Genomic DNA, 19,746 nt, shown 5'->3' on the forward strand with positions numbered 1-19,746 from the left:
AGTACACAAAACTATGTCTAACCGAGAAAGGAAACTAGATTAGAGCATTACAAATGGAAGCTAAATGAGTAAAAAGGAAATTCGTCATATCACAAATGATAAAACTAAACAAAAAAAATATATAAAAAAACGCTATAAAAATTATGTTTCTAGAATTCTGCAACGGTCGGCTCAATTGGTACATGTTTCGATGTAATTTTCAATTTATATTTAGCGATTTTCCTGGCCTCTGGGACACCTTTACATTAACCAAAACGTCCCCGCAGAGACGGCAAAAGTAATTAATTTTAAACATTTTGTGATAGACAAAATTAATGTTTCGGCACAAAACTAAAAACTGAATAGGCAAGCAAGCAAGCTATAATAAAACAAAATATAACATATATAAAATTCAATGTGATATTTTCGGCACAAAACTTTACATAAAGAAATACAAAAAATGAAAAAAAAAAACACATGGCAAGGGAGAGGCAACATTTTGGCCAAGGTTGCCTGCCCCTTTTGCACATTTTATTTAGGAAAGAAGATTTTTGTTGTAGATTTATTCAAAATTGTTATCTTTCGGTCCAAAGCACAAAATGTATAAAATTATTTCTAGTTAACCCCTTACGCCTTACGCCCTACAAATTTAATTTTATCCCTTAACTTTAGTGCTTACATTTTACATAATTGATTTCCTAATTTTTAAGTTTCGTGCTCTGTTTCGTTGTACTCGTATGCATGTGTGTGTGTGTGTGTGTGCTGTATACATATATATGTATGTATATGTGCGCAGGATGATAATTTTATTTAGTTTTACGTTGATTTAGTTGCGACACTTTAAGCCAATAAACTACAGAAAAACACACACAAGAAAACAGCAACAGAATCACCCACAACAACCACAACAAAAACAGCACAGATGTTAAGGCAAATCACTACTACACACAGATTTATGTACCAAAAATGTAATAAATATGAAATTATATAAAAACAAAACAAAAGAAAACCAAAACCAAATCAAGACGAAACCAGCAGAAACCAAAAGAAAATTACATTCTAGAGCGTAGCTAGCTGGATTTTTTTGAAATCTTTATTCCCCCTACATAAGTATGAACCCACCCGTAAGCATACATAAAGTATTTTTATACATCATTAGAAGAGAGCTGCACCGGCTCCGGCGTTTGTAGCTGGACCAGAAGGAGTCCAGCACCTGGTGCCCAGTTCTGTGCTCACAGAAACAACAACAAAAGAGTTGCAGAAACTATTTTTTTCCGCTCCACACTTACAAATTCGATTAATCAATATGCAAATATATATAGCAGCCCACAATGGCGTACAGTGGCAAATATTATCCACACTCTTTCGTCGTCTACCAGTTTAAATAAATCAATCCATAACGATATACCATATGTATATTATATATTTAAACAATTTATTCAAGCTAAAATCAAAATATATAATTCACTAGCAGCATTTAAATGTCAAACAAACCAACCAAGTAAAACCAAATAAAAGTTTATGATTATTATTATTACATTAATCAATAATACTCGTTTCATGTTTGGCCCTTTCAATGACCCCAAACGTCCACATGTCCACATGTCCCATCCCGACCACTTGGAAGCACAATTCAAATCGTTAGGTTCGTGGACGAAAGTCTGCGTGGGGATTGTCGGGGAAGGGGCACCATTTTCCATTTCATTTTTTCAGTTTGACCGACACGGATCAATGGTTAGCTTTGATTTCAATTGAAAGAAGTAAGTAATTATTTGGATGCCATTTGGTAAGTTAATTCAATTGATTGCCGCTTGAGCGATTTGTATTGCCAATTAGAGGATATGGCTAGGGCTTTGGACATGGTAGAGGAAAATGTTAAGCGACGGAATGAAGGCTGTCGTTCAGTCCATGAAATACGCAAGAATTAATTATAAGTATTGTTGGTAATAAATAAATACCCAGAAATGTCTACAATGCTTTGTTTATTATTGGGCCTAGCACCCACTTAAATGGGAGTTACATTTCCCTCTCTAATCCTCGTCGACCACGGTCAAGAGTTCCTTGAAGCTGAAGGGCTGGAATGCATAGCCCGCGCCCGCATAGAACTTGCTCATGAACTCCACCCAGTGCAGGCGCAGAGTGTGCAGGAAGGCAGACAGACCCTCCATCATCACCATGATGGCTATGGTGAAGAACTCCCAGACGGCAAAGATGAAGAACAGCCCAATGGCGCCGGTGTAGCCCTCCATTTGCAGGCCCATCGACAACACCATGGTCCACAGCACCTCCGAGAGCTCTGCAAGGAGACAAATTGTAGAACTCAAACTGGGATTGAGATGTGATGTGACTTACGGGCATGGGCCAAGGACAAAGCCCAGAGGCGTAGATAGGAGGCTGTGTGGGAAATGGTACTCAGAATGTACTCAATGGTGTGGATGGCCTGATGGATCCAGATCTCGCTCATGGGCTCGTCATCCTCCTCGCTATGGCCACCAGACTCGTGGGCCTCGGCCACTTCCGTGATGATAACCTCCTTGCCGGTAACCTCGATCTTTTCCACAACTTCATCGACCTCCACCACGGGTTGAGCGGGCTAAAAAATGGAATGGAATGATACAAAACTCTTCCAGCAGAAGTGCATCCCACTCACCATGTTCCTGCGATGCCACTTAATGTAGAGAGGCTTGCCGATGAGGATCCAAGGAATGCAGAGAATGGCCACGACAAAGAAAATCATTTCAATCTCCCGCTGAATGGGAAACATGTTGACATCGCAGCCCGGTGAAGCGGTTTCGGTCTTGAACAGCACCATGTCGATGAACATGATCAGCACGGAGGGTGCACAGCCCGGAGAGTCGGCCAGGACGGTGGTGGTTGGGCTGTACTTGATCCACTTGTAGAACATCATGAAGCACATGTAGCCGAACATCAGCAGCAGGAAGAGCACCTGCGGCACGAACTGCAGGAAGATGTACGCATACTTCTTGAAGAACACAAAGTTCTCCACGGACAGGCAGACGCCAAAGGTCATGTGCAGCACCCCGAAGATGATCGACAGCTTCATCTTGTAGGTGTTCAGGAAGATGATCTTGTTCGAGGCCGACTGCCACACGGGATCGAGGCCCATGGGGTAGACTCCACGGGTGGCCACCGAGGGGTTCAACTGCAGCGTGGGATTGGTCAGCACTGTGGTCCGATTGTAGACGTTCACCCAGTGGGAGCCAAACAGATTTATCGACTTGGAGAATATGTCGTTGTAGTGGAAGCCCGTGTACATGGCAAACAGTCCCATGAGAAGGATAATGTAGCGACCCGCGAAGAAGATGTTCCAGATCTCTCCGCCCCGCTTCTTGGTGAGGCGTCGCTCGTCCAGGACCATCCACAGGCCCAGCAGGAACAGGATGGTGCCGTGGCCCATGTCGCCGAACATCACCGCGAACAGGAAGGGGAACGTGATGCAGGTGTACAGACCAGGGTTTACCTCCCGATAGCTGCTTATGCCGTAGGCGTCGATCAGGTTCTGGAAGCCGCGCGTGAACTTGTTGAGCCTGTAGTAGGTGGGCGGCTCCTTCTTGGTGTCCAGCACGTTGATAAACGAGGGAATGGTGCTGCCCACGGTGGCGGATCCCGCGGCGAGTGCCGTCTCCACCAGCTCCAGCTCCCGCTTGGGCACCCAGGCCTCGCCAATGAGGCACTTGCTGCCCAGATCCACATTGAACAGGTTCAGGGTGTGGTAGATGGCCTTCATTTTCTTGACCATGGCCGTCCACTTGGGCAGCTGCTTGCCCACCGCATTGAGCACACAGTTGCGGTGGTCCTCCGTCTGGCTGATGATGGCTTTGAGGTCATCGAGGCGCGTGCGCACACTCTTCACCATGTCCATGCGCTCCGAGTGCGAGCTGGGGCAGGGATACATGTGGGCATGGAAGCCGGTGCACACCTTCCGAATGCGCGCCTGCAGCTGGTCTCCCTGGAAGAAGACCACGAAGACGCTCTTGTGCAGGACACTGCCCGTGCGGGGGTCCGTCAGTGGCACGTCCACTTCTGCGCGGCGTACGAACACGTTGCCGCGAGAGATGCGCCAGAGCATGCGCTCGAAGGCGTACTCCCTCTCCCGATTGATGACGCCCGCGACGAAGCCCAAGTGTCCATTGGTCTGCTCCGGGTCCCGGTGGGTGCCGCGCTTGTTCAGATCAAAGTTGTGCGACTCCTGGTTGGAGAAGAACTGATCCGTACGCTCCAGCACTTGGATCATCTCCGTGAGCTCCAGGTAGCTGGTGCCCAGGTTGATGTTGTTGGCCGCCAGCTCCATTATCTCCGTCTCCGTCTTCTCCAGGTGCGTCTCCAGCTCAATGATGTCGCGTGGCTTGGGCGCAGGCGGGAAGTCGTCCATTAGGTCCAGGACCTTGTGCCCGTCCTTTTCCAGTTCGGCGGTCACATAGCGAATCTTTCGCTCCAGCTCATCGCAGCGACGCACCTCCCCGATGAATTTTCGCTGCTGTGCGTTCACGCCTTTATTCATCTGCACGAAAAAGTATCTTCAAGCACAAAGGACACTAAATGAGCTCTTTTATCCACAACTTACATCACGAAACTGGGCACAGCCCACCTCGCCGAGCTCGGCAAGTGTGTCGTAGGCTGCCTCCGGCTGCAGAAACATCTGCACCAAGGACATCACCTCGCTGCGGAAGATGCTGTCGGTCTCCTGCTTGGAGCCGAAACTCCACCACTTTGACATTTTCACTTATTTTCTGTATCCTTTTTTTGGGGTGAACAAATTTCCAGTGTGGGCTCCGCACAGTTGTGGCGCAGCTGACGAACTGATCGTCCGGTCAAGTGACTGCGACGTGGAAGGTTCTTCCACAGCTTATCAGCAGTCGTCAAGTCATCAAGTCGCCTGGCTTGCATAATTGTTGGTTAAATACCTGGGCACACGGTGCATAATTGAGCGATCCATCAAAGTGAACGTCCAGTCCCCTGATGACCTGCACCCCCGGGCCCCTTACAACGATTCGCTGTCTTTCCGTTATCAGCTAATCGATTTTCTCACATTGACACAGAATATGTCTTCCGCACGCTCTATTTGATATCAAAATTCATTTAATAATACATATATTTGTGGCAGTTTGATAAATTTATCAACAGATTTTCTTAAACAGAGCCACTAGTTATCCAAATCATAACAGCCGTAAGCTATAGAGCTGCCACATCGATCAAAAATAAGAATTATAAGAACGCGTTAGTGCCTTATATTTTGCTCAATAGCGCTCCCGGCGGTCAAGTTTGTCTAAGTTTCGTTTCGCCGTCAGGTGTATTTGTGCATGTTTGAAAAAACCCTACAAATGAAATTTAATAGATGGATACCGTAAATTTAACGCAATTTCGTAGTTAAAATAACATGACTTTGGTTATTTTGTTTGTATATGATGCTGATGATGACACTTATTTCGCGAGATGGGCAATTGGTGAGTATCGTAAATTTCCCATGAAATTTCCCCCCTTTTCATTTGACTTGATTTTTGATCGTAGAGAACTTTGTGATATCCGCATACACGATACACTTCATATTTGAACAGGTCTCAGTTTGTAGGCAATTTCAAAATTGCAACTTCCATTTGCAATGTGTAATTCATGTACTTCATGTAAATGCTGCTCTGATAAAGAATCGACCACGTTTTTTGCCATATGGAACATCTGCTGTGGGGTATTAATTCTTGCGTCGAATATAAACGGTCTTTTAGACAGTCCTCAAAGTACGTAAGTATTTATATGGGGCAATTTTAACCTTTGACATTTCTTCAGAATGGAGAGCAGAATTGAGCACAGTGAGGAAGGTGGAATGGTCCGAAAGGGATGTCACAGCAGTTCGAATTCTTTCTTATCTGTCCTGCGTGTTTGCGGTATCATATACGGTCTCTGGAATATTGATTCTAATTGGGGATGCGACTGTAACTTATTTTTTTCTGTCACATTTAACAATTTATCCTTTTCCAATACATTTTACTCTACAGGATAGGAAATTGATATTCACTTTGGGCAAATACTTGAGCTATTTAATGCCGTGCTAGAGTATTCTGAGCATATTTTTACCAAGTTTGTATTGAATCGATCATTGGATATTGATTCCTTGTGTCTGATGGTTTTCCTATTTCAGTTGTGCATTTCATTACCGTGTGCAGAGTGTGCCGATATTACCGATCCCGCTGGCCATGATTGCCTCCCAATTGCCACTTGTTCCACTTTAGACATCATTTTTGGACTTGGTTTATTGTATCCCATAAATAACTTTCCTATGCGTTCCATGAAACACGTTAAACGGTTTCTTTACTTTTCGGTTTTTTTTTTGGATTTGGATTCGGAATATCCTTGAAGCGTGGTGGAATGGCTGAGAAATTTGCAAATCCTAACGGACCAATGATATATAATGGTATATTTCATACATTTGTTGGTATACCACGGTATGTGTGTGACGGTCAGACGGGTATGCATGGTGACCATTTAAGCCACATATGTTATATGCTTTTCAGGATAAATTCATTTCAGGATTTTCAGAATACTTTGGATAAAATTATAGTTTTAGTGCGGAGACTCCTAACTAGCTAGTAATATCAAATATAACATCAAAATGAATTAAAATGTACTGTATATTTACAGTATATTTTGAAAATTCAGGGGCATATGTCGGTATATTTCCGAGGATCTATCGGTATATTTGTTCGTCCAATCCACGGTCACACTGTCACCTAAAGAATAGCAAAAAAATACGCGGGAAGTGCAGATAAATTGGCATAATTTTAACGCGTCTGTATTAACAACAATAAACAGCGTAAGTAAATAAGCGGTGCAAAATCTGTGCGCTGGTAAATAAAGTGCGAGAGGAGCTGCAAATTTTTGCATAAATTTGTGAAATTTTGTATGCGTCGTCTGTGAGCGTGTGTGTGTGTGCGCGAATGCGAGTGTTGGACAGAGTGCAGCTGTATGTGTGTATTGGTGTTGAAAAAAATCTATCTCTTCGCTACGCATTTCACCCCCCGTTCATTTGATCTTCTTCCTCTTCTCTTCTGTGTATCTGTGTGCGTGTGTTAATATTATTCCTTTTGGTTTTTTAATTCTTTGTTTATATTTACTTGTAGTTTGTTTTGTTTGCTCCTCTTACTCTTGCTACTTCCCCTCTCCCCACCGACCCGTTGCGATGCTGCGCAAACACCCGCGACATAATTTATAACCACATAAACATAAAACAAAACCCACACTCATTAATCAAATTGCTATTAAGTCTCCAATCTCTCACTCGCAGAAAGAGAGCTCTTACGCGCACTCTGCCCGGCATTTCCATTTTCCATCCATGCGTTTTTGCTGATTTCCATCCTCCCTGCTATCTTTTGCTCTCTCTTTACCCCGCTCTCTCTGTGTGTGTGTGTGTGTGTGCGTACTGCACCTGTCTAGCTGGTGAATTTTGATTATTGCGTCCATGAAATAGAACCCCCTCCCCACCCCTACCGCATGCAAATCATTTGCCTCTCAATCTCCCCCACTTGCAGTCTCTCTCTCTCTCTCTCTGTATCTGAGAGATAAAATGTTCTCTCCAAATAGTTTTATTGGAGCCCCCGGTCCCTGTCGTTCAGTTGAATTTTGGCGCCCGCGTCTAACGGGACAAAGCTCGGGAAATCCAAAAGCATTCGTGTGGTGTCTGAGGGAAACGCTGCGTTGAGGAAGCGCGTGAATTTATTTTTAGCCTTCGTGCCGAATTCAAACGTGTATTAACGCTCCATATAAAACTCAAATCGGCAGCAAATAGATCGCGCAGATCGAGAAGAGCAGAGCACTGCCAAATTAATTGCCAATGAGGGGAGCCTGCCAATAAACGTTCAGCCAGTCCATAAGATAAGATCGATGGCCCATCATCATTTAGTTCCCGCGATCTACATTATATAATCATGGAATTGGATTGACGAGAGAGATACAGAGAGAGAGAGAGAGAGACCGAAATTCGAATAAGAAAATCCAAAAACCGTACAGAAAATGCCCAGCAAATTTCAAAGAAGAAGCTCCCCACAAGCGCCAGGGGCTGGGGCATCGAGCGCCTCGTCAACGCCAAGCAATCAGCCCCGGAAGCAAGTGAAGCGCTGCTGCCGCAACTTCGTCACCTTCATGTGCACGCAGGTGGGCGTGGGCGCCCTGATCGTATTCTACGCCATCTGCGGTGCGTTCGCCTTCATGAACATCGAGCGGGAATACGTGGACAAGACGGCGGCCCATGTGCTGGAGCTGCGGCAGAACTGCTCGCAGCTGCTGTGGTACATCACCGAGGAGCACAATCTGATCGACAAGCTGGTCTGGGTGAACGAGACGAATGCTGTGCTGCGCGAGTACCAGGCGCAGATAGCGGGCATCATCAAGAATGGCTACGTGGGCCGCAGTCCCGAGCAGATCTGGAGCTTCCCGGCAGCTCTGATGTTCTGCCTGTCGGTGATCACAATGATTGGCTACGGGAACATGGTGCCGCGCACGCCCTGGGGCAAGGGCTTCACCGTCATCTACGCCACCTTCGGCATACCCCTGTATATCCTTTACTTCCTCAACATGGGACGCGTGCTGGCGCGCTCCTTCAAGTTTCTGTACCGCTCCATGCACGACTGTACCCAGGAGCGAAACTTTGACTCGCGATTGGACGCACTGGAGAACGGCAGCCTGGGCACGCTGACGCTGCGCAAGAAGATCATTGTACCCTCCACCGCCTGCCTGTGGGTGATCATCTTCTATGTGCTGACCGGCACCATTATGTTTGCCAACTGGGAGAAGTGGAGCTTCCTGAACAGCTTCTACTTCTGCATGACATCGCTGTGCAAAATTGGCTTTGGGGACTTTGTGCCCGGCGCATCGCTGACCACCGCCGCCGATGTGGATGCGGCCACCCAGAAGCTGCAGGAGGACATTGCTGCCGATCCCAATGAGCTGTCCCAGCTGCAGTCCATAGCCGATCAGCACTCGAAGCTGGCCATAAACTTTATTTACATGCTGCTGGGCATGGGCCTGGTGGCCATGTGTCGCAATCTGATGCGCGAGGAGGTGCACGTGAAGCTCAAGGAGATGAAGGAGGACACCAAGCTGTGTGTCGAGGATACGCGTTTGCGTTTCGTGGGCTGCTGTGGCGATCCGCGTGATAGCTACGAGAATGATTATTACTAGGCGGTGTGTGTGTGTGTGTGTGTGTGTGTGTGTTGAGTGTGATTGTGTGTGTGCTCTGTCTGTGTGTCTATGGTTCTGGCCTCTCCCTTCAGTTTGTTCTCGGCTAATCCCCCGCATCATCCCGCAGCTCACCATTGATCAATTTCTGCAACTTCAAGAGCGGATACGTAACTTCGAGGGCATGCTTGGCGGCGGCAGCGGGGAGCGTTTATGCACGCCAAGCACTTCGGCCGGTCCGTTCCGCATCTTCTCCGTTTCCGGCTTCCAGAATCGCGCCAATGACATTGTCTACTGTCCGCCCATTGTGCGCCAGCAGTCGCAGCATGTCGAGGACTCCACGGCCATTGTGTACTTTGGCGGCGACGTGCAGGACTTTCCGGAGAGCATGGAAACGAATCGGGACAGTCGCGGCTACATGAAGTACAATCTCGAGAATTCGGCTATACTGTTGCGCGAGGCATTTCCGCGCTCTCACATTATTGTCATACGGCCAGTTCGGTGAGTAAATCCCTGGCCATTCCCCTTTGCACCCGTTTCTAATGGAAATTCCTTGATGCAGCATGGAATTCAAGACATTTAGCTGCTTTGACAACTTTGTGCGCGGCAACAATGCTGGAGTGCCCGATCATACGCCCATGAACCATGCGCTGCAACATTTGGAAAAGTAAGTTGAGGCTGCAAAGCGCTTGCCTGATCATCACTGATCCACTTTTATCCCTCACAGATTGCTGCAGAATCTGTCGCAACGTCTGATCTCCATACCAGAGAATGAGATACTCGATCAGGCTGCCCAGGCGGCAGCCGCTGCTGCTGCTGTCCAGGCTGCAGCTGCAGCCGCTGCTCTGACACTGTCCAATGCCACGACAGTGCCCTCGGACAGCAGCTCACCCTTGGCGGCGGTCAATGACAACAGCCAGGACATGGACATTGACATACTGCAGGTACAGGAAAATGTCACAGTGGATGCCGACGGGGAAGTTGTCTTCCCCATGCTGCCCGACGAGGCGGATGAGGCGGCGGACCCCGCCACAAACAATGGTGGTGGCAACAACGGCAGCATTGGCAGCAACGATGTTGGCCTGAATAACCATCAGGAGTCGAACAACCAGCAGCAGCCGCAGCAGGAGTCATCGCCCATCAAAATAGCAGCGCCAGTAGCTCTGCCGGCAGCCAACAACGTGGAGCACTACAACAATTTAAACAACAGCAACAGCAGCAGCAGCGAATGTGCCACGGGGCAGGGACAGGCGAGGCAGACAGCGACGCTGACAAATGATGGCAATCCGTTGTGGTGGCGGGAGAACCTCAATCTGGACAAGTCCAAGCTGGTGCTCATTGGCTTCAGCAAGGGCTGCGTCGTGCTCAATCAAGTGAGTCGCGTTTGGTTCGTTAAGTCATTAACATACTTGGCACAAGTGGGCAACTCCTCGATCCTCACTGACCACGTTCGTCTTCTCTTCGTTGTTCGCTTCTATTTGCAGTTCATCTACGAGTTTCACTATCTGAAGACCCTCACACCCGATGACAGCAGCATGTGCCGACTGCTCTCACGCATTACGGACATGTACTGGCTGGACGGTGGCCATGGGGGACAGAAGAACACATGGATCACGTCACGCAGTCTCCTAGAGACACTCACACGGATGGGTAAGTGGTTTGGGAGTACCTTAAGGTTCACAATTAACCGATTCTTGTGCAGGCATGAACATCCACGTTCACCTCACACCGTACCAGGTGCAGGATGACCGCAGACCCTGGATACGCAAGGAGGAGAAACTCTTCACGGAGATGCTGAGGCGCTTGAGTGCGCCGATAACGAGGCACTTGCACTACGACAACCAGCCGGCGAACCTAATGACCCACTTCGAGGTGCTTCAGGCCTTCTGCCAGCACGTCCATGCCCTCAACCAGCAGCAACTGCAGCAGCAGCAGCAACAACAGCAGCAGCAGGGAGTCACCGATCAGTCTGCGGTGGCCGTGGCAGCGGCGGCGGCAGCAGCGGCCGCTGCAGCAGCAGCAGTGTCAACGGTGGCGACCAACAATGGCAGCAACAATATTCTGGATGCCAGCGAGGAGGCAAAGTGACAGCTTCAACTGCATCCACATCATCACAGGCGTCGCTTGCATGCAATGCGGAAGGGGACAGCTGCTCTGAAGCGCAGGCAGGTGCAGCAGCTGCGACGGCACCACCAGCAGCTGCTGGCTGCCGATCTCTCGCTGTCCTCCTCATCGTCTCGCTTGGCAGCGGCACTGATTTCATCAGCGGTGGCGCTCAGTAATGCCGCATCGACGTCGTCGTCGTCCACATCCGCTTCTGCAGCAGCAGCGATCAATGTAAATAATCATCATCACAGCCACAGCCATATGCAACAACAGCTATTGCCGCCAGGACAACAAGAACAACTACAACAGCAGCAGCAACAGCAGACACACTCGCACAGACATCACCATCATCATCATCACCACCATGGCCACAGCCACAATCATAACCCTAACCATAACCATCATCAGTGTCGCTCGAAACGCAAACTACAAAAATTGTATTATACGCTTTGCCGTTAGATTCGTACACCCCTAAAACCCTACAACCCTTTATAATTAAATGATTATATATATAACCTTATATATATATATATATATATAGTACATATGTATACATGTATGAGAGAATGTTTCTTAGAACAACCTAACCTTAAGTCGGTCAAATCACATCACAAGCCCAAAATCCCCCGCATCTCATTCAGCCCTGCCTCTATTTCTGCTACTTCTAGTACTTCTTTGCATCTCTATGTACACCATCTGTCTATATAAGTTCCAAAGTCATGTCGCGTATCTCTATGTTGTATATTTATTTATTTTACATTTATTTTTTTCCCATATTTCTCACACCAAACCTCAAACGAAACTGAAGCGAAAATCTCATCAGTGCAATACTATATAGTATATACATATGCCCCAAATCTTATATATATGTCTATATATATGTATTGAATTTTTTTATCACTTTATGTATACAAACACTCCAAGCTATTTATTGATAATTGAGAAAGATTTGTGATTTGCGCACATTAATTAACTTCATTCAGCTTAAATCATAAGTGTAGCAATTTCGAGCAATCTTCGTTTTAAGTGACCCCAGCCCCAGCCCCAGCCCCAGCCCATACAAAAAGGAATTTATGTACTCCCCACTACACTACACCCAAAAAAACAAGAAGCAAAACCATCTGATTAAGTATTACTTAGCGTTTAGTAAACATAAATCTTAAGTTGCAACCAAGATAAAGGACCGAAGAAGTACTTTATAAATTGCTAAAACGAACCTCTCAGTATGTAGTTTGAAAGAACAATTGTGCACGCGGCTAGCCCCAGATTTGGAGCAATATAAAATGATCAAAATTTATATGATTAGAAAGAGCAAGCAATCATATATATATGATATTTCTATTTGTAGTGTATATTTTTGGTTGTGCTGCTCCAATGCGAATAAAAATGAAAACTTTTGTCTAGCCATTGCCCAAGCCTAAACCACATGGAAATGTGCATAAATTGAATTGCTTTCGCTTAACCCAGAGACAAGAGCAAACACAAGAAGCTTGTGGCTCACAAGAAAACAATTATATAGAGTGCGTAGAGAGACACTTTTCCCCCCTCAGTACATACACAACACAAAATTTCGTACCTTGGTAGAATTTGCAGTTCAAAATTGCTTTAGAGTTTGTCAGTGTAAATTGTACGGCTTAAAACTCAGACACACACACACACACACAATTTAGGCAAGAATAAACACACATGAATACATATACAAAAGTACAGTTGCAGTTGCATTATGTGCGCATGTGTGTGTGTAGCACTTAACTATTAATGAACATTATAAATGGAAAAAGCTGCGCATAAATCGTGCTAAAAGTAAACTTTTACTTCTTTAGCGATTAAATAGAGTGTTTCCACACGCCCCGACGACATGTAAATTCTACGAGGAGAGTCTGGTAAAAATAAATGAAATAAGCATAAACGAATACAAATACGAATACAGAGTAGAAGGAGACACGCACAACACTCAACACACTGACTGTTGTTGCTCTTCAAATTTGTTTCTTTTATTCAAACTACTTACTTTTAAAATAAATTACAATTCTATTGTACTTGTAAAAAAATATCGCTTGTGTTGCGCCCACAGACTGCTACTGCTTCATCCTTGAGATTTATGTATATGTCCTTGGCGGAGGTGGCGTCGGAGGTGTCCAGGCTGTCTGCTATGCAGCGGTTCCTGGGCACTACGCACAGTCGTTGCGGCACTTGACGTGTGTCGTCCACTCGTCGCTGCCGTCACAGCAATCGCATACGTGATCGTTCACGCGACTGCTGGCCACATACTTGTCCTGGCCGCGGCCAGTTATGTGGCGCTTCTGGTAGCGGCAGTAGAAGCGCCCGTTGGTGCAGGCATTCGTGCTGGGCTCGTCGCTGCCGTCAGCCTCGCAGTCGCAGTAGTTGTCGTTCAAGTGGTCGAACGCTATCTCCTTGCTGCCATCCAGGCACTTGAACTTGCCCTCAAAGTTTGGTTTGTACGCGTCATAGTCGAAGAGGCGCGTACCGCTGTGCGTGCAGAGGAGGAACTCATCAAAAATTGGCCGAGCAACAGCTCATAGTTTGGGATTCGACTTACCGTATAATTTTAATGGGCTCCACATCGGGAGCGGAAGATGTGTCCGGGCCAGCAGCGGCCGCTACTCTCGCCTCCGTTGCCCCGCCGCCATCGAAGGGGTCCACGTCGCGCTGTTTGCTGCCCAGGGACAGGGACTGCATCATTTCCTTGTGCTTGCGGCGCAGCTGCTGCAGGTTCCAGGGCGAGTGCACCGTGGGCAACTGGTTCAGCGAGAAGGCCTATTATTCGTTTATTATATTATATACATTTTGTACACATTTAGGCTGGCCAGAATGCCGAAAATGGTTTCGTATGGGTTGTATCGGTACCTGATAGGCGATGAACGATATTCCCACCAGGAAGATGAGCAGCAGGAACATTTTGGATTTCTGCCTGTAGAATGGCTTGTAGTAGATGTTCTCACGCTTCACCCATGTCTTGCGCATTGTGTCTTTTTATTGGCAACAATTCTATTCTGTTTTGTTTATAGAAGCATTTTTTTTTTTTTTTTTTTTTTTTTGTGGTTTTAAGTTACCGCTCTACCCTTAGGTAGAGGGGAATTATTTGGCCACCCGCCTTTCAAGGGGGAAATCGCCACGTCGTAATATGTAACTTGGTTACAGCTTTGCTCTAATACTTACCTGGCGTAGAGGTTATTTTCCCCACGTGCTTGCAGTGTGCCCAGACACGACTACATAGAAGCATTTTATTGTTGTTGTCACAGACACAGTGTGACCGTGGGTTTATCGATGAAAATACTGCACGATTCTCAAAAATAAATACCGAAATATACTTCTCATTTTGGATTGGAGATGGGAGCGTGACTCACGAGTGTACATTTGCAAACTATATATAAAATTAAGATTTCCATATATTTTCAATATAAAATTTGTAATATTTGTAATACATATAGTACAAAGGACTTTATTTCGCTTTAACCGGTTTTCATTGTCTATTTCCTATTTTCTATGGAGATGGGAATGCATTAAAGACATTTGAGAGCTGCTGACCCAAGGCTATAAGATTGGGTGGATGGTGGGATGGTGTTTCATGATTTGTGAGCAAATAATAAATAAATTCATATGGGAATGCCAATTACAGCAGAGTTCAAGTCCTGCCTACAGTCCGAGATTATGCCGCCTTGAGGAGAGCTTCGTTCTTGTACACTTCAATGACATTCTCGATGATCTCCCACTGCTGCTCCCTGGTAAAGTCCTTAACGAGCGGCTTGTACCACATGGAACCCTCCTCCGCCTCGTCGGTGAGCGGCACCTGTATGCCGTACGTCTGCATGGCCAGCGAGAGGCAGCCAATGGCAACGTGTGTGGGCTTGTATTTAAGTATGTTGGGGCTGTGGTGAAAGTCTTGTAGGTACGAGGCGGCCGCCTTGGCTATCGGCACCGAGTTCCACACCTCGGCACCCACCCAGTCTTGCAGGGTTTTCATATAGTAGAGAAGGTACTAAAGGGAGAAGATAACGTGTGAAATTGGAGCAAAAGGATCTTCCCAACCGAAGGTTTACCTTGTGCGCCAGATCTATGTTCAAGTCAAACCCGAGTGTGCGTGTAATGAGCAGCTCTGCTTGGACAATGGCATCGCGCATGGACCAGTATTCATCGTTCAGATCCAGCGGAGCACTGTCACGATTCAGTGTGCAGTATGCCACGTTGATGACGTCGCGTATTTTCACACAATCGTCATCCTTGATTTTGCCAGCCAGGTACAGCGAAGATGCGGCAATTAGCTGGCAGGAAAGTTAGCTATTAGACAGATCTATTTAGCAGTCCCATTTATGCACTCACGAACTCATCGTAGTCAGTGGGCTTGACCTCCTTGAAGAAGCGATGGTAGACAATGGCGGCACATGCGGCAGTCAGTGGCTTCATCTTGAGCTTGGTGGCGCACTCGAATATGTACAGTGGCACAATGCCTGGCATGTTCAACTTGCTGCAAGCAGTAGGGAGAGTTGCAATAAATAATGCACGGTTTGGACATTCAGCTTTGGACTCACCGATAGTCAATGGGTTTGAGCGCTTGGGCCTGGGCTTTGCTGGACTCCACGTGCTGCTGCAGCGACATGACATCTAAAACGTTTTTCATCTTGTTAGCAGTGCAAATAGAGGAATGGGCACGTAAACGTTGCCGAAAATGTTTGGTTGGCGAGTTCGTTGGCACCGACAGAGATCCAATAATAAATCAGCTGGCTGTGCAACCAAAATACATGTGGGGCAAAACACACACCGAAAATTCGAGACAGACGCAACAGAGGAAAACCGGTTTAACGATATTGGCTTTGCGCAATGTTGCTCTGCTCGCAGATGGCCAAAGAAAGCTAGCGGAGTTTGTACAGCTGTTGCGTTGTGTCAAGGGGGTGGACGTATTTGTTTTGTCTGAAAACCTATTGAGATCCGTAAATATGTTATTTAAATATTTCAAGCACACAGCCAGTGTGACCGCGTATTTATCAAACAAATATACCGTGAGGGCCTCGAAAATATACCGAAATATACATTTTAATTTTCAAAATATACAGTAAAATATACTGGGAATCTAAAATCATTTTACTCGATTTTAATGTTCAGTTTATTATTATCAGGTAATTAGTACTCTTAGAACTGAAACTATACTTTTATTCGATTTAGCAATCAATACTCCGTCAGGTAGGGATGCTTTTATGACTTCCTGCTATTGGATTGCTTACAAAATAATGTTTAAACTAAAAAGGTAAATACAATAGAAATTGGCATATTTATTTAAGTACCCATCGCTTCTCAAGGGGTTAATAAATACATCGACTTGCTACACTTGTTTCGTGTCGTATCAAAAAGCTAGAGGTGATCAACGAACGATTGTCAGAGCACGATAACGGAGGAACACACACACTCACAACCCTCCAGCTGTTTCGTTATCATTGCAAAAATTAAGTGAAACAAATTCCGCACTAAACAACTCCGACACGGCCACATGAAGATGGATCAATAACGCCTGCAGAAGCTAAAACTAAACCAAAACTGCTAATTGGATTGTGCGCCAGCAGACGGTGACAGGCAGCGTTCAGCTTGCGGGAGGCAGGAAAAATATTTGGTAGATACACAAAACAAATACACGGGTGCACCCACAACTACGCGCCCGCCCCCACCCCGCACAATATGAAAGCAACAGCAACAAAGGCACGCGCGGCCCGACTTACGAGTCTCACCGAAGACCTGGCCAACATACCCGAGGATGCCCCATTCCGAGTTCGACTTCATTATTTGTTCTCGCAGATTGAAAAGGAATTCGAGCAGCTCTACCTGGAGAATCAGAATTGTGAGTACATTTGTCATTCGATAACCGTACCCAAGGGAACTCAACTCAACACATTCTTTGGTTGCAGTGCAAGAGAAACTTGAGAATGCCACCAGCAACAGAGAATCGCTGACCTCGCACGAGCCACGCGAACGTGAGCGTTATGGAGCGGGTGCAGTCATGCCCGCCATAGCAACTGGTGGCTCTTCCCTCACCGCTGCCACACCCTCGACAAGCACACAGGTGGATGAGGTAGGTGCCAGCTTCCTGGCAGCAGCCTCCAGCACACACAAGAGCCTCAAGGCGAAGCTCAGCAGTGCCACGGGCGGCAGCAAGGTGAAGGCAAGCAACAAAATCAAGGCCCAGACCAGTCGCATTGTGTCCAGCTTCAAAGCGCAGACGGTGGTCGCGTCGGTGGTGCGCGAGTTTGGCGGCCACAAGGATGGCATCTGGCAGGTGGCTGCCAAGACTGGTCAACCCATCATTGGCACGGCTTCGGCCGATCACACAGCCTGTATTTGGGGCATTGAAAGCGCCCGCTGCCTGTTGCAGTACCAAGGGCATGCTGGGTCCGTGAACTCCATCAAATTCCATCAGAATCGGGATCTCGTGCTGACTGGCAGTGGCGATGGAACGGCACACATTTGGCAAGCGGCCGTCAACTGGGAGGTGCCCAAGTAAGTGAGCGACAAATGTGGCATCTCGGCATTCTCTCAACCTCTTGGTTTCCCCACAGAAAGGGCCACTCTTCGGAGGAGGAACTCGATGATAGCGATGAGCAGGTGGAGGACCGAGATCGCGTCGACACGTTGCGCACTCCGCTCTGTGAGTTTGCTGGCCCTGGTGGCCATCTGTCCGTGGTGGTGGCTGCCGACTGGCTGTCCAGCATGGATCAGATCATCACCGGCAGCTGGGACCGCACCGCCATATTGTGGGACGTGGAGACGAGTCAGCCGCTGCAGCCGTTGACAGGACACGATCACGAGCTGACACACGTTTCGGCGCATCCCACGCAGCGTCTGGTGGTGACCGCCTCGCGTGATACGACCTTTCGTTTGTGGGATTTCCGAGATCCCATACCAGCCGTATCCGTCTTCCAGGGACACACAGAGACCGTCACATCGAGCGTGTTTGCTCGGGATGATAAGGTGGTGTCCGGCTCCGATGATCGCACCATCAAGGTGTGGGAACTGCGCAACATGCGCTCAGCGCTGGCCACAATACGCACCGATTCGTCGGTCAATCGGTTGGCAGTGTCCACCGGAGGCATCATTGCCATACCCCACGACAACCGACAGATTCGTTTGTTCGATTTGAATGGGCAGCGGGTGGCCCGCTTGCCGCGCACCAGTCGCCAGGGGCATCGCCGCATGGTCTCGTCGGTGGCCTGGGCCGAGGAGCCGCTGCTGAATTGTGACTTGTTCTCGTGCGGCTTCGATCGACGCGTCTTCGGCTGGTCCATTGTGCTGCCGAAGGATAACTGAAAGTGACTCAAAAACTGAGCCGCAGTCAAACGGCCCAAAGCAGAACAAACTAAACCGCTTTAAGCACACCCGGAATAATCCTCGAACAAATCTAGATCTAGGATGGGAATCGTCCCATACCCGTACTTATGCGTAATCATATCGATCAAGTATTATTATCACCCGCTCTGAGTGCAACTACATGTTTGCTTTTATGCCAAATAGTCGTGGTTATTAATCATACTCGAATTATCATTGTTCCTGCGTAAGTGACGGATTTAGAACAGAGATTGGGGAGCGAGACTGGAGCGTAGAACTTCCAACTATAAATATTATACGTGTCTGTGTTTATTTATCAATAATACATACAAAATGTAACTTACTGCACTAATATGTCTAAGGCATGGGCTTAACGTTGATGTGTGTTACAGGTAGAACAATTCAAATAAAACGTAATTAAACGCCCCTCCACCTATCGTTGGGTAACTCAATCATTTAACTTTGGAATACACCTCAGAGGTGCGCGAACTTGAGCACCAGCAGGCCAATGAGTATGCCCAACTCCAGTAGGATTATGCACACCAATATGATCTTATTGTAGAGCACCTCGCGGCCAAGTTTGCGTATGATTGCGCGAGACTTGGACAGATCCTGGTCGGCATCTTCCAGGCGGCGTGTGGTGCGCAGCAAGGACTCGCGTTGCTCACCCAACTCACCCAGCACCTACAGGCAAACAAGTTAACATTTTTACAATTAATTTTCATTGGTTTTGCACTAACCTCCGCCCCCATGTTCTCAGTTTCGATGGCAATCTGATTGGAGCGCTGAATGCTGTCGCCGGTGCGCTGCAGGACATCGTAGGTGCTGGCTGCCAGCTGCTGCTGACGCTGTTCGTGGTCACTGCCACTGGGCAGCTGACTGTAGCCGGCGTAGGACATTGTTTTTTTTTGCAAAATTAAATGCAGTGCAAAAATCAAAACAAAGACCGAGTAAGACCGTTTGTGGGTGTGCTAGGAATCGCACATTAGCGCGTTTCAGAAATGCACTAACGCGTTTCGCCCGTTTGTTGTGTGTGTGTTGTTACCAAGGCCCGTATCAGAGGGGGCGATTTATAAAGCTGACAAAACCAAAACAAAGAACCATCAATATCAAAGGTTCTTATCTAGACATGGGAATTAGTTCTTG

At 47.1% G+C, this 19,746-nt stretch overlaps 7 protein-coding genes and 1 long non-coding RNA gene across 10 annotated transcripts; 4 read left to right on the top strand and 4 right to left on the bottom strand.

Moving 5' to 3' along the window:
• Positions 1–1,944: 1,944 nt before the first annotated feature.
• Positions 1,945–4,801, bottom strand: LOC117589742 (V-type proton ATPase 116 kDa subunit a). Its single transcript, XM_034281922.1, has 4 exons — positions 4,565–4,801; positions 2,630–4,501; positions 2,332–2,572; positions 1,945–2,275 (listed from the first exon to the last, which is right to left on the bottom strand). Exons 1-4 carry the CDS (start codon positions 4,715–4,717, stop codon positions 2,010–2,012), a joined length of 2,532 nt encoding a protein of 843 aa, XP_034137813.1. The 5' UTR covers positions 4,718–4,801; the 3' UTR covers positions 1,945–2,009.
• Positions 4,802–5,535: 734 nt separating this feature from the next.
• Positions 5,536–6,233, top strand: LOC117589709. Its single transcript, XR_004574226.1, has 4 exons — positions 5,536–5,732; positions 5,782–5,927; positions 5,991–6,072; positions 6,134–6,233. It is a non-coding gene; the product is annotated as an uncharacterized LOC117589709 (long non-coding RNA).
• Positions 6,234–6,679: 446 nt separating this feature from the next.
• On the top strand, positions 6,680–12,936 carry LOC117589630 (UPF0565 protein C2orf69 homolog). 2 transcript variants are annotated; one of them, XM_034281719.1, is made up of 7 exons: positions 6,680–6,805; positions 9,296–9,666; positions 9,728–9,832; positions 9,893–10,538; positions 10,650–10,815; positions 10,868–11,244; positions 11,308–12,936. In XM_034281719.1, the coding sequence occupies exons 2-7, from the start codon at positions 9,350–9,352 to the stop codon at positions 11,728–11,730; spliced, it is 2,034 nt and encodes a 677-aa protein (XP_034137610.1). In that variant the 5' UTR covers positions 6,680–6,805; positions 9,296–9,349; the 3' UTR covers positions 11,731–12,936. The 2 variants fall into 2 exon arrangements, with proteins under 2 accessions (XP_034137610.1, XP_034137609.1); XM_034281718.1 differs by having other exon boundaries at positions 10,868–11,394.
• Positions 7,524–9,288, top strand: LOC117589631 (TWiK family of potassium channels protein 18). The gene has a single exon (XM_034281720.1). The coding sequence runs from the start codon at positions 8,002–8,004 to the stop codon at positions 9,166–9,168; it is 1,167 nt and encodes a 388-aa protein (XP_034137611.1). The 5' UTR covers positions 7,524–8,001; the 3' UTR covers positions 9,169–9,288.
• A 254-nt stretch (positions 12,937–13,190) lies between the features above and the next one.
• On the bottom strand, positions 13,191–14,332 carry LOC117589632 (glucosidase 2 subunit beta). Of its 2 annotated transcripts, none has more exons than XM_034281723.1 (3): positions 14,140–14,332; positions 13,832–14,031; positions 13,191–13,761 (listed from the first exon to the last, which is right to left on the bottom strand). In XM_034281723.1, exons 1-3 carry the CDS (start codon positions 14,254–14,256, stop codon positions 13,443–13,445), a joined length of 636 nt encoding a protein of 211 aa, XP_034137614.1. In that variant the 5' UTR covers positions 14,257–14,332; the 3' UTR covers positions 13,191–13,442. The 2 variants fall into 2 exon arrangements, with proteins under 2 accessions (XP_034137614.1, XP_034137612.1); XM_034281721.1 differs by having other exon boundaries at positions 13,832–14,049; positions 14,140–14,330.
• A 405-nt stretch (positions 14,333–14,737) lies between these two features.
• Positions 14,738–16,257, bottom strand: LOC117589949 (cyclin-Q). Its single transcript, XM_034282241.1, has 4 exons — positions 15,822–16,257; positions 15,613–15,757; positions 15,333–15,554; positions 14,738–15,271 (listed from the first exon to the last, which is right to left on the bottom strand). Exons 1-4 carry the CDS (start codon positions 15,908–15,910, stop codon positions 14,942–14,944), a joined length of 786 nt encoding a protein of 261 aa, XP_034138132.1. The 5' UTR covers positions 15,911–16,257; the 3' UTR covers positions 14,738–14,941.
• A 406-nt stretch (positions 16,258–16,663) lies between these two features.
• Positions 16,664–19,030, top strand: LOC117589948 (WD repeat-containing protein 37). The gene is made up of 3 exons (XM_034282240.1): positions 16,664–17,119; positions 17,187–17,775; positions 17,835–19,030. The coding sequence occupies exons 1-3, from the start codon at positions 16,960–16,962 to the stop codon at positions 18,580–18,582; spliced, it is 1,497 nt and encodes a 498-aa protein (XP_034138131.1). The 5' UTR covers positions 16,664–16,959; the 3' UTR covers positions 18,583–19,030.
• LOC117589951 (vesicle transport through interaction with t-SNAREs homolog 1B) lies at positions 18,892–19,563 on the bottom strand. Its single transcript, XM_034282242.1, has 2 exons — positions 19,341–19,563; positions 18,892–19,284 (listed from the first exon to the last, which is right to left on the bottom strand). Exons 1-2 carry the CDS (start codon positions 19,497–19,499, stop codon positions 19,075–19,077), a joined length of 369 nt encoding a protein of 122 aa, XP_034138133.1. The 5' UTR covers positions 19,500–19,563; the 3' UTR covers positions 18,892–19,074.
• Between the last annotated feature and the right edge of the window lie 183 nt (positions 19,564–19,746).

This window comes from Drosophila guanche, unplaced genomic scaffold (genome assembly GCF_900245975.1).
Source record: "Drosophila guanche unplaced genomic scaffold, DGUA_6, whole genome shotgun sequence".
Taxonomy (NCBI): domain Eukaryota; kingdom Metazoa; phylum Arthropoda; class Insecta; order Diptera; family Drosophilidae; genus Drosophila; species Drosophila guanche.